The following is a 13,690-nucleotide window of genomic DNA, read 5'->3' as shown; positions in this document are numbered from 1 at the left end:
CGAAATAAAATATGGATTTTAAATGCATTACATGGAATGTAAATAAATTTAAGAAAAATAAGGTTGAACACGTTCTTGTAAAACAAAAATATGAATTAATCTGCTTGCAAGAGACGCAGAAAAACATAAAAGAGTGTTAATTAACAAGAGATTAGGTCTAGAGTTTATTGCATCTAGTAAGGAAAAGGAAAGAGGGGTAGTAATATATGCTAAATCTCATCTGGAACCTAAACTACTTTTCACTGATGAAGAAGGCAGAATAGTGATAATTGAAATAAAAATTAATTTGGAAAGGATAATAGTCATCAGAATTTATGCATCTAATGAAAGAAAATCAGAATTTTACCATCTATTAGAAGAAAAAGCATTGGGATACCTGGGGGGGGGGAGCTAATTCTAATGGGAAATTTTAACGGAGTAGTTGGTAATCTGGATTGGACAGAATAGTTTAAAAAAAGAAAGAAACAAGACAAAATAAGCTTCTGAACTACTTTTTTCATTTAATAGAACTTTTGAACCTAAATGATACTTAGAGATTCAAATATCCTCTTGAGAAACAATTCATGCACTATTCTGAACCGCATAAATCAGCAGGACGAATCGACACAATATGGACGACAAAAGAATTATTAAGTAAAGCGAATCACGTGGAAATTGGTCCTAGAACCTTATCTGCTCATAATCCTGTAATAATTAGGTTCAAAGAAGAGGAAGAAAAAACAGAAATACGGCAATTCAATGAAGGATTGATGACAGATGATAATATAGTCCAGAAGGCAAAGCGAATTTTACTTGAATATTTTGAATTCAACCAGAATCAAGGAACAGATGAAAAAATGGTATGGGATGCGAGCAAAGCGGTGTTAAGAGGATTCTTTATCAAGCATAATGCAATCCAAAAGAAAAAAATGGAAATTTGGTTAAATGAAAAAAAACTCTTCCAAAAACCAGATGATGAACAGATTAAACTAACCACAAAAACTTTACAGTCTCAATTTTCCATGATAATAAATGAGGAAATAGAATGGAAAATAAAGTTGATGAGACATAGAAACTTTGAGTATGCAAATAAACTGGGTAAATTATTGGCCTGGCAGATAAAAAAGAAGCAAGATGACAGAATTATTAGTAAAATTAAAGTTGAGGAAGTTTGGATTCAAAACCCGAAAGAGATCAGGAAAAGTTTTGTCAACTTCTATTCAAAACTATATAAAGAAGGCCCGGAGAAGAATGAAAAAATTAAGGAATTCTTAAAGACATGTAAATTACCAATAATTTCTAAGGAAAAATTAATAACTTTGAATTCCCCCATTACAGCGATGGAAGTACAGCATGCTTTTCAAAGATCAAAATCAGGGAAGACACCAGGTCCTGATGGTCTTCCAGCTGTTTATTATAAAAAATTAGATGCTTTATCCCTACCCCTAAAAAATTTAATGAACAATATCCTTAAAACTAGGAAGCTACCAGACTCTTGGAAGAAGAGCTCTATCTCTGTCATCCATAAACAAGGAACAGAACTATCAAATATCGCTAACTATAGACCTATTGCTCTGCTAAACAACGACCATAAGATCTATGCTGATATCATCAAGAACAAATTAAAGATATTGTTTAAGGAGACAATTCACAAAGATCAAACAGGTTTTCTCCCTGGAAGATATATACAATCCAATATAAGAACACTGATAAATGTATTAGAATACTTGGATCTTAAAATTGATAAACCAGCGGCCATCATGTTTGTTGATGCTGAGAAGGCTTTCGATAATGTCTCTTGGAAGTTTATGAAAGAATTGATAGAAGAAATGGGATTCGGTGAAAATTTTAGTAGAGGAATAAAGGCAATCTATTCTGATCAAAAGGCAAAACTAATCATCAATGGTAATATCTGAGAGGAATGCAAAATTAATAAAGGAACTAGGCAAGTATGCCCCTATCACCCCTAATTTTCATCTTAGTAATGGAAGTATTAAATAACCAAATTAGGGAAGACGATTGTGTTAAAGGTATCACCTTGGGCAACAACACGTATAAGATTAAAGCATTTGCAGACGATGTGCTTGTCATGACTGAAAATCCCAAAGAAAGTTTGATAAGAGTAATAGAATTGTTTAATAACTTTGGAGAAGTGGCAGGCTTTAAGTTGAACACTAATAAGACTAGGTTAATAATTAAAAATGTACCTACGACTGAAAAGAAAGACATAGAAGAAGCTATGGGAGTGAAGATTTTCTGGAAAGCAAAATATTTGGGCATCTGGATTACTCCCAAAAATCTAAATTTATTTCAGGATAACTATATAAAAACTTGACAAGAAATAAAAAAGATCCCTTGAAACCTTGCCTAAATTGAAGTTGTCAATCCTTGCTAGGATTTCAATCATAAAGATGAATGTTCTCCCTAGACAGGTGTTTTTTTTTTCAGATGATCCCAATTCTGAGTGAGGTAGGCTGCCTCAAAAAATGGCAACAGGAAATATCTAAATTTATATGGGAGGGGCAGGAGACCCAGCATTAAACATAAAATTTTAATAGATATAAAGGATAGAGGTGGTTTTGCCCTGCCCGATTTGAAATTGTATTATGAGACAGCCTGCCTCACGTGGATGAAGGAATGGTGCAATTTGAAAGATATGGATATGTTGGACTTGGAGGGACATAATAACCGTTGGGGTTGGCATGCTTATTTAATATATGGAAAGGCAAAAATACATAGAGATTTCTCAAATTATATCATAAGGAGATCACTTCTTAAAGTTTGGGAGAAATATAAAGATCGGTTGGAGTAAAGGCCACAGTGGTAAAGAAAAAAAAACATGCTGGAAATTTGGCCTACCTAGAAAACACTTTTAAAAGAAGAAGAGAACCAATTGAAACTTAAGAGCTTTGAGGAATTAAGAGATGTCATTACAGATTGGTTTCAGTATTATCAAATATTCGAAAGATTTAAAGTAGATAAACAAAAAGGGTTCGCCAAGGAAACCTTGAGATTTGAATCCAAAGTAATAAATTCAAAAAGTAAAACCCTCTCTAAAACTTATCGCCTCCTCCTTGACTGGGAAGTCGAGGAGGAAGAAGTTACATCAGCCATGATAAAGTGGTCTCAAGACTGGGTATGCTATAACAATGTCCCAATGGGAAAACCTGTGGAAGAATAGTTGGAAATTTACTACGTGCTATGCCATACAGGAAAACTTGTTAAAAATGCAACACCGGTGGTATTTAACTCAATGGAAATTAGCCAAAATGTACAAAGGAGCCAAAAGTAATGGTTGGAGATGTGGAGACCCAAAAGGCTTACAGTGGTGCCCCGCAAGACGAAATTAATTCGTTCCGCAAGTTTTGTCGTCTAGCGAATTTTTCGTCTTGCGAATCACGAAATCCCATAGGAATGCATTGAAAATCAATTAATGCGTTCCTATGGTCAAAAAAAGTCCAAACAAAGCCAAATTTGGTACAACAACAGTTTATTAACTGCTCTTTAAAGTCACACATACTGTAAAGAGCAGTTCAAAAATTGAAGGGAAAATAAATTAACTTTATAAACAAAACATGTCTTTGTTTTTAGACAAAGGAAACAAAGTCGCGAGACGTTTTCGTCTTGCGAAACAAGCCCATAGGGAAATTCGTCTTGCGAGGCAAATCGAAAACGGAAAAACCTTTCGTCTAGCGAGTTTTTTGTCTTGCGAGGCATTCGTCTTGCGAGGTACCACTGTACTGTACCATTTATGGTGGCAATGTAGCAAAATAAAGAAATTTTGGGAGGAAATGCACTTTGAACTAGAAAAAATGTTAAGAATCTCATTTATTAGGAAACCAGAGGCATATCAGTTAGGCACTACTGATTCAGATATTCCTAAAAAAAATAAAGATATATATTTTTTATATGCAACAGTAGCAGCGAGAGTTCTTATAGCTACAAGGAGAAAAGTGACATAATTCCTTCTAAACAAGAGTGGATACAAAAATTGACTGAATATGCTGAAATAGATAGTGTATCTGAAAAAATAAACAATAAATCGAGAATTGAATTTGTTTCAAAATGGGAGGCCTTCAGAACATATCTTAAACAAAATTATACCATGTTAAAATCTGTAGCAGCTTTTGAGTGATCCCAGCAGTTTTTATTAATTGCTTATATAAATATAAACATTTATAAATTGTGAACATATTAATATAAAAATAGTATTTTGATATGGCAGTAAATTTATGTAAAAAGAATATATATGAAAAAATCACATTTGCAAATAGAATGTCCCTATTTTCTAGGGAATGTTGGAGAGTATATTAAATTTATATACAGAGATGCAAATGTATATTATTTAAATAGACATGCAACGCACCAGAGTGGGGAGTAGCCTATGTCTGCAGTCAAGAACCTCTAAATGGAAAGTTCCAAGGCCCCTGCTGTCCCTTCTTAAAATGGTTATTTATCTTCAATGAGCCTTGGACCAGGCAGCCCTTCAAACAGAGGATGCCTTCAGACAGAGGACTGGCGTCTGTAAAGTGTGGCACACGGCCACTCTATTCCTCTGTCTAGGCTGCCACTGCTCAACAGGAGGGAAACAGCAGCTCCTTGAGTCCTGGCAGCAAAAATCCTTCACTTCCATGTTTGATACTGTCAGGATTATGGAAGACTGGGAACCCATTAGTTAATAAATGGGTATATTTGGTGGGTATCCAGTATAAATAACTGGAATTCAGTTTTGGTCTGGGATTGGAATGGAGTGGGACCAAGAAAATCCCAGTTGTACAAAAATATACTGGCATACTAAATATATAAAATACTGCTTTTTTAAATAACAACGTCATATAAGCAACTGTACTATCCACTTTGGATTTTAAACTAAAATCAAGGCAAAGGAGTGAAGTGGTCAAAAAGCACACCCTTACCTTTTCCGCAAGCCGAGCACTGGTTGGGTTCGCCTCCACTGCATTCCATGCAGGTCTGATGGCATGAATGACACTGACTTTCAAATTCATATTTCCCTTTAGGGCACTGAAGAACACAGCGCCCATCATTCAAAGAACTGTTACAAAAGAAAAGGGGGAAGTTTAATACTAGAATCAAAGAATAGAAGAATACTTTCCTTTTAAAAAACAAGCTCAAACAGATTCTGAGAACTGCTTCCATGTTCGGTTATATTCCTTATATTCTTTGCACTTTGTTCTCCTATCAGCGTGAAACGTATTTATGACATGTGGCAAGATAAAGAGTAAGGTCAACTAAGCTGTGAACTTTGACTTTATTTTGCCACCTGGAGCCAGATTTTCACAGACCATCCTCATTGATCTCATCTTCCTCTGTCTCCACATCTTCGTCACTGAAGTATTCCAAGATCCTACCAATTTTTTATTTTTTTTTGAAGAATCAATCACTTTTCATGTTCACACACACTCTCTCTGCTTTAGGTCATCTATTGTAATTTTTACTCAATTTTGTTTGTGACGTGACCTCCAGGAATCCTAGTGTGGGTTTTTTGTGTTTTTGGTTTTTTTTAAAGAGTCAACAGTTGATGCTTTTTATGAAGGATGTGTTTCTTTTGGCAGATGGATAGTTTAAGTTGCTTGAAGGATGCAAATGACTAGGTCCTTCAAATATGGGCCTCATATCAATCTCTTTGTTTTTAATTACTGTATTTCACTCAACACTGATATGGGAAAGCTGTATTCTGGATGAGATGATGCAGTTTCACCAGTGCATGAGACAGAAATGTGGAAGTCTTCCTGCACCCTGATCTTGTGTGTTACCTAAAGGCAATGAGGAGAATGTTGTACCACAGCTTTTATTCAGGGGGACTTACTACAGCCCAAAGCTGTAGTATCTCCAGGGCCTTAGAGCAGGCATGTCCAACTCCCAAGAGACTGTGATCTACTCACAGTGTGAAAAGACCAGCTGTGATCTACCCATTGTCATTGCCAGGAGTTGTAGAGCTTTTTTTAGGGGAGGGTTGACCGAAGGCAATCACTACACTTCATTCCGTGATCTACCTGGGACACCCCCGCGATCTACCTGTAGATCACGATCTACCTGTTGGACATGTCTGCCTTAGGGTATCCGGCCTTTGGCAGCTCTTTCCTGGCTCCTTACACTGTTTGTTTTTGTTTTATCTAGTGTTTATTTCTGGATATTATTCCTAAACAATTACTGCTTCTTAGGACCTTGTTGAAACCAGATTCTGATTCTGAACATGGATTCAGTTGTCAGATTCCTGATTGTGTTAGGATATTTGCTGGAAACAGATGGCATAGAATACACCTGTTCTTAGGGTGATATTTTTAAGTTTTATTATGGGAAATCAGTAGCTTATTAAAGAGGTATTGATTTTTCACAAATGTTCATTGCAATGTCTGTAAAGTGATACTGATGAAAAGTTGCCCTTTATTTGAAATAGCAGGCTAAAGTGCCTGATAGTTGTTTGTGTGCTTCTGAAGAGAAAACCATTTCAACTAGCAAACATGAGTTTTTACTTGTGAGAACCTTGATTCATAAGGAGATACCTTAGTCTGCAGTTGCTGTTAATTCTGAGTAGGGTCACATCAGTGCTTTTTTTCTAGAAGAATAAGTGCTGGTACTCACCATGAAGTTGTTACAAAAATGACACTTTCTAACAACAACAAAGAGGTGCTGGTACTGCGTACCCTTGAGTACCCCCTTTTTAAAAAAAAACCACTGGCCATACCCACACTATCCATTCAAAGCCCTCTTATACGACTTTGCTTCCCTCAAAGAACCCTGGGAACTGTAGTTTGTTGAGAGTGCCAAGAATTGTTAGGGGATCCCTATTCCCCCCACAGAGCTTCAATTCCCAGTACCCAAAGTGAACTATTAGGTTTCTTTGAGAGAAGCCATGACTATTAAAGTGGTATAAGAGTGCTTTCAATGGATGGTGTGGAAGTGACCCGAATCTATTTGCAAGGATGCATGCTAGTTTATTATTAGTCCCTTGCTCTGAATGACACTCAGTAGAGGCTTAGCTGCAAATAAATAAAACAATGCAAATAGACTGCAGTGCTGACATAGCTTTAGAAACAGATAGCATAGTCTCAACTTGTGGGTAGTTACAGACGCTTATTCACCACTAGTGGGCTCAGTAGGCTGCTGAATTTGTCATCTGAATGAGATCTGGACATCAAGAAGGAAATAGTATTCCAAAGTGTTGCTGTATTATTGCCTAGATTGCCTCCATTCATTAAACATAAGATTCAGAGGAAAGTTTTGGGATGTGAGTGGTAGAGTGATGATGACCTGTTTCTGAGATATCATGAGGCACTTCAGAATGATTTTTGCCAACAAAATCTGGGGGTGTTGACCACACTGTACTGTACTGTGTGTTTGCAGCTGCTGCATTTCCCTTTAATTGGTCCTCATGAGGTTACCCTGAAACAACACCAGTCTTAATGCTTTCCCTTTGTAAATTTAGGTGTATTTGATTTGTGGACAATCCAAAAAAATTGGGGGAAATCGGGTTCCACATCACTCTACTCGGTCTCAGGTGATTTGTTTTCCATGTTTTGAGGTGGATGGATCAATGGTCACTTTCTGCTACTCCCCTTTCATTGCCCACTATGCCATATTCGCCAACATTTCTCCAGTGAAAACAGGAATGCCCAATTCCATAATAAGAACAATTTTATCATTTATACCCCACCCATCTGACTGGGTTTCCCCAGCCACTTCCAAAATATATATAAACATAATAAAATATTAAACATTTTAAAACTTCTATATATAGGGCTGCCTTCAGATATCTTCTAAAGGTTGTATAGTTACTTATCTCCTTGCATTGGGAGTCACATAGCCCCACACCTCCAACATTTCTCTGATGAAAATAGAATCATAGAATCATAGAATCATAGAATCATAGAGTTGGAAGAGACCACAAGGGCCATCGAGTCCAACCCCCTGCCAAGCAGGAAACAAATAGGGGCATCCTAAGGAAGAACAGAAGGACAGATCGTGAAGCTGAGGCTCCAAGACTTTGGCCACCTCATGAGAAGAAAAGACTCCCTGGAAAAGACCCTGATGTTGGGAAAGATGGAGGGCACAAGGAGAAGGGGACAACAGAGGATGAGATGGTTGGACAGTGTTCTCGAAGCTACCAGCATGAGTTTGACCAAACTGCAGGAGGCAGTGGAAGACAGGAGTGCATGGCGTGCTCTGGTCCAGGGGGTCACGAAGAGTCGGACACGACTAAACGACTAAACAACAACAACAAAGGAAGAGAGGGACATTGTGGGATCAGAACAGAAACTGGGACGGCTTCTGTGAATCTGGGACTGTCCCTGGAAAACAGGGACACTTGAAGGGTCTGCTATTTCCTCAGTGCATTCATTTCTTTTCTGACTGTGCTCATAACTACAGTGGTGCCTCGCAAGACGAAAAGAATCCGTTCTGTGATTCTCTTCGTCTAGCGGTTTTTTCGTCTTGCGAAGCAAGCCCATTGAAGGATTAGCGGATTAGCGCTATTAGCGGCTTTTAGCAGCTTATCTGCTGATCGGATCAGCTGATAAGCGGCTTAGCGGCTTAGAAAAAAGGGGGGGAGGAAAAAAACCCAGCAGGAACTCGCAAGACATTGTCGTCTTGCAAAGCAAGCCCATAGGAAATTCGTTTTGTGAAGCACCTCCAAAACGGAAAACTCTTTCATCTAGTGAGTTTTCCGTCTTGCGAGGCATTCGTCTTGCGGGGCACCACTGTATTTTCAGTATGCTCCTGAATGGAATGATTTCTCTCCCCCTCCCCCCGCCCCAGAGATTTGCACAAATCTTAAAAAGTGCACAAGCAAACTTACAACTGCCTGACTATGTGCTTCTGCCCACTTCAAGGACAGGTAATTTAAAAACAAAAGAAAAAAAGCATTGAGGGTTGGTGCGCAGCTCTCTGCATGTATTCCCAGTTGGCATATGAATAGCGTAATAAAATCAACAAATTAGAAAACAGGGGCAAACGCAGGGCATGCCTACTGTTATGAACAGGAAAGACTGTAGTTGCTGCTTATATACAGATTCAAATACATGGTGGTGTAGACTACTCTGATCAAATTTGAAGGGTGCGGGAAGTAGATAAACAGCCAAACAATGCTCAAATTTGGACAAACTATAAATGTAAAAATGTCTTCATTATCTTTTTTTATCAGTGCAGATCTTTATCCTGAATTCTTCACAGCTTTTCTGATAAATTATACTACAGAATAGATTATTCATCTTTTAACCGAAACAGGTAGGGCTTGATGCAAATAGTAATAGTAAAATAATAATATATAAAAAAGGGGATGGGTATGATAGCAGAGCAACTGGTAATTTTCATGATGCATCAAGAAGCAGGAGCTTAGTCATTCTTTTTTAAAAATAGGGAAATATCCTGACAGCCGATGCAAACAACAGAAGACACTAGTTGTGTAATGTTATCCTAAAGGAATTTTTTCACAAGATTTTTCAGTTCGGGAAGACCCACAAGACTTGTTTCATACTTTGTGGAAGCAAAAGAAAACCTCAAGGTAGGAACTCATCTCCACTGAGTGTCATGTGGCATTATTGAAGTGTCATTCATTACTTGGTTTGGTCCAAGCTATTAAAAGGCCATAAAGCACCAGAGGACCCAGGAGATTCTGAGAGTGGAGAGGGCCAGCTGCCTGCCAATAAATTAAAAATAGCATGCTTCAAAGCATTTTTCTTCTATTAGCCTTCTGACTTATTCCTATATGCAGTACAATCATTTATGTTTTACTTTATTTTGCTTCTCATGATTTCTTATTGCATTTTCTATAACCTTAAAAGCACCTAGAGTGCATTAGATACATCTAAAAAGTTAAAAATAAAGGAAACCCTAGTGAGAGAGAGAGAGATGTAAGAACTCAGGTGGTCATCTGGTCATTCCAGATTTTGTGGGCATTGTCAAGGAGGATGGGAGTCGTGGTCTAGCAACTTCTGAAGGCTCCCCACTCCTGAAATAGGTATTTTGTTAGACTGTGTGGATCATTCCAGACTTGTATACGTAAAACATGTTATTGTTTCATCATTGTTTCATTGGCTTTTTCTTCAACTTACAGAGCAGCTTGGACTGTAATGCGCTAGACATGGACCATGCTGCAAGTTTCAGGGAGCTACAGACCCCACCCCACCCCACTAATGAAGAATAATCACGTACCTTGTACAGCCAGTGCAGTTCTCTGACGTTGCTTCTGGGCACTTAGAACAGGCATCATCACAGACCTGACAGTGACCAAGAGGGTCGATATTTCCCCCTGACAAATAAGAGCTTATTTATTACTTAATTTCTGTTATATGTTTCAGACAAAGCCTTTTGCACAAGAAGGCATCATAATACCAGATGAAGAAAGCACCTTGTCAATTTTGTGGGTGTCCAAGCTCCTGTTCCTAAGCTGCAAGCCTCGAACAAAGCAAGCCTTGAACAGTCCAAGCTTGTTACAGGAACAGCTCCTATATTTACCTATGAAGGAGACGATCTAACTCCTCCTTTCACATACTACTCTGGAAAGGCAGAAAGAGGTTGTGTAACTCATTCTTCTCAGCTGATGGTAACATGTGAAAACACCCTTAGTGGGTGATTCCTGCAAACAAGTTGTTGAGATATTGCACTGGGGATGTTGGCAACAGTGTCTTTTTTTAAAATAGCAGATTTTTCCTGGAAGTGGTAGATCCAATTTAAATTGTAGAGGTGGTGTGGGGATTTTGGCCGGCATTTTGATGCCAATAATATCTTGTGGATGATGCAAAGAACTTTAATACACAAGGAGCATTGATATCACAATAAACAACCATTTTGGAAAGCACTCGATATCTTGGAATGGACAGTGCTTAATTGTCTTTTTTAAAAACATGGATTGGAAAAAGAAAAGCTAACACGTAGGGCATTGCACAGCCAAGACTGGTCAATCATAGATTTTGTAAAAGCAAATAAGAATTCAAAAAGGGCTGACCTACAGTTTGGAGAAACTCTTTACATGCTTATTAATGTGAGCTGAAAAACAAAACAAAATAGGTAATATCATGTGATGTGGCAGCCACAAAATAGCTAGTAGAATGAGGGAAATACCACCAGTTTAAAGGTACTTGTATTAACATAGGTGCAGGGTGCCTTAGGGGCCACCTAAATTCTTATACTGCAGCTCGGTCACAGAAATAATGTGTGGGAGCCCCATCCTGTGGAATGGGTTGCCAGTGGGGATTTGGGAGGTGCCTACTGCTTTAATATTTAGAAGTCTCTGAAAACTTTTCTATGCCCCAAGCTTTTGCAGGCAATTAAAGAAATATCTATCTGTAATATCTGATCTCTGATTTAAAATTTTACATGCCTTTTTTGTATGTTTGTTGTAAACTGCTTTGATTAAAAAAAATGAATAGTGGTATACATTTAATTTTTTAAAAAATATCTAAAGATTTGTGAGTGGACCGAAGGTGAGAAGCACAGGTGGACAGAGATAGCACACAAGAAGTAGGAAAACGTGTTTCTTTTGTGTAAAAGCAGGACATGGCGCACAGAACACCAAGCACACAAGTTTCAAGAGCTGAGTGCGGAGATGAAATATACCGTATATTTCTCCCTATAGGACGCACTTTTTCCCCTCCAAAAATGAAGGGGAAATGTGTGTGCGTCCTATGGGGCGAATGCAGGCTTTCGCTGAAGCCTGGAGAGCGAGAGGGGTCGGTGCGCACCGACTCCTCTCGCTCTCCAGGCTTCAGGAAGCTCTGCACAACCCTCGGGAGACAGGCGCCACCTCAAGCCCGCCTCCTGAGGTTGCGCAGAGCTGCCTGCAGTCCCGGGGCGAGCGCAGCTCTGCGCAGCCATCCGGAGAGGGGTGCGAAGTCGCGCCCGCTTCCCGATGGCTGCGCAGAGCTGCCTGCAGTCCCGGGGCGAGCGCAGCTCTGCGCAGCCATCCGGAGCGGGCCGCGAAGTCGCGCCCACCTCCCAATGGCTGCGCAGAGCTGCCTGTATTCCGAAGCCTGTGGAGACCGGCGCGACTTACCGCTGACCTCCCTAGGCTTGCGGATAGCAGGCTGTTCTCGGGGCTGGGATTGGGGGAAGCTCGGGCTTGGGGGAGAAATAATGTTTTTTCTTTATTCCCCCCCCAAAAAAACTAGGTGCGTCCTATGGGGCGAAAAATACGGTAGTCTGTATATAGGAGAATTTGGAAATGGGGGTCTTTCAAAATGTGGTTTTGGTTGGGATAAAAAGGGAATAGAATAAATTTTGGACATAATTTGTTCTGCTCAGCATAAATAAGCATGGTAGATAGCTAAAGCTCTGAGAGATAGAGAAATGACACATCTCTGGAGGAATTCAGTCTGCAGAGTTGGCTCTAAACTCATTTGGAATTCTCTATAACAAATGAACTGTTTTGCACCAAGGGATTTGCAAACATACACGGATTTCCAGGAATCATTAGCACATTTGTGTCTGGCAGGGAGTGAAAATGCTGAGCCTTTCCACCTTACTTTTTTGTCTACAAGAAATATTTTTAAAATTATATTTTACTCACTTGTCCTGTGCACATAGCAAATACAAAAGTATTAATGAAGAAATCCACATTTTTATCCGATTTATATCTGGTTTAGTAACACTGGTGACACAGCAAGTAGCATTTCTCCATTTCCAAGACCAGGATATCTCTCAGGGAAGAAGGGAAGGCAGGTGGGACCTCCCTGACAATGAATGAATTCAGTATATTGGACAGAATGTTCTTAGTGTATTATGCTTGCTTAATATTTGGCTGCTGCTGTTAAATGGTTTTCATTGTATCTTGAATTCCATATACAAATATGAGTTATGTTTAACTATATGCATACCGCTGTCCTGACTTTCAGCAGATTAGTGAGACAGATTTTCCTTTACAGCATCTGGGGCTGAGATGTAATGGTCCCAGGCCAATAACTATGGTTTATCTGCCTGCGAACAAGCTGTGTCATTGTGTATTCCCTCCTTGCAGTGATATTGAAACCAGTTTCCTCCTCCAAACTGGAAAACGGTGGTTTAATCACAGATTACTAACCAGGATATGAAACCAGGGTTGTTAGCATCGAAACCAGGGTGTGCCAAGAGAAGAAAGAGAGGGGATCATGAGGCTAGTCACCGAGCTGATAAGCTGTGAATATAAAGATTACAGCTCCTGTGAAAGAACCCAAGTAAATGAGGACATGAAATGGAAGAAAGACTGGTTTTCTGATAGTGGTTTTCTCTCCAAAACCTGCATTACCCAAAGTAACTACCCAAAATACAGTTTAATATATATGTGATCCATATTTATGGGAAAACAATATAGAGAATTATATCAACACAAATTATCTTTCAGGGAAATATGAAACACAAATATACATTTTTTCCAGTATAAACCATATATATTACAGGATATAACAAATTTCCTCCAGACGTAGACCTGGTTTTTGTGCCTCTGATCCACAGAAAAAATGAAGCACCTAGTACACTACTGGGTGCTGTAAGGGAGTAATTATGCAACAATTCAATACACAGGATTTCCACAGAGCAATAAAAGCTGATGGCAATACAGTGGAAAGAAATGTTTCACTGAAAAGTTCTGTGGGTGTTCCTGTGGACTCTGATCTTATGATTTCCCCTGGGCTATAGAATCTGTTGATATACTATTAGCCTTATATTAAATCATTCTTTGACCATTCCTGCTGCTCTCTTTGTACAATGTCTGCTGTACTGT

The 13,690-nt window shown here is 38.9% G+C and overlaps 1 protein-coding gene across 1 annotated transcript in view; it reads right to left on the bottom strand.

Moving 5' to 3' along the window:
* LOC308597505 (proprotein convertase subtilisin/kexin type 5-like) overlaps nucleotides 1–13,690 on the bottom strand; it is a gene marked incomplete at its 5' end in the record, with an annotated part of 63,231 nt that overhangs the window by 49,493 nt on the left and 48 nt on the right. The window contains 2 exons of the mRNA XM_081213336.1: nucleotides 4,896–5,032; nucleotides 10,150–10,246. Of these exons, the coding sequence (XP_081069462.1) occupies nucleotides 4,896–5,032; nucleotides 10,150–10,246 (234 nt within the window). The remainder of the gene's footprint in view (nucleotides 1–4,895; nucleotides 5,033–10,149; nucleotides 10,247–13,690) is intronic.

Source organism: Podarcis bocagei, assembly GCF_964188305.1.
Source record: "Podarcis bocagei genome assembly, chromosome: 11".
NCBI classification, from domain to species: domain Eukaryota; kingdom Metazoa; phylum Chordata; class Lepidosauria; order Squamata; family Lacertidae; genus Podarcis; species Podarcis bocagei.
Note: the sequence above shows the minus strand (reverse complement) of the source record. Positions and strands in the feature narration are given on the sequence as shown.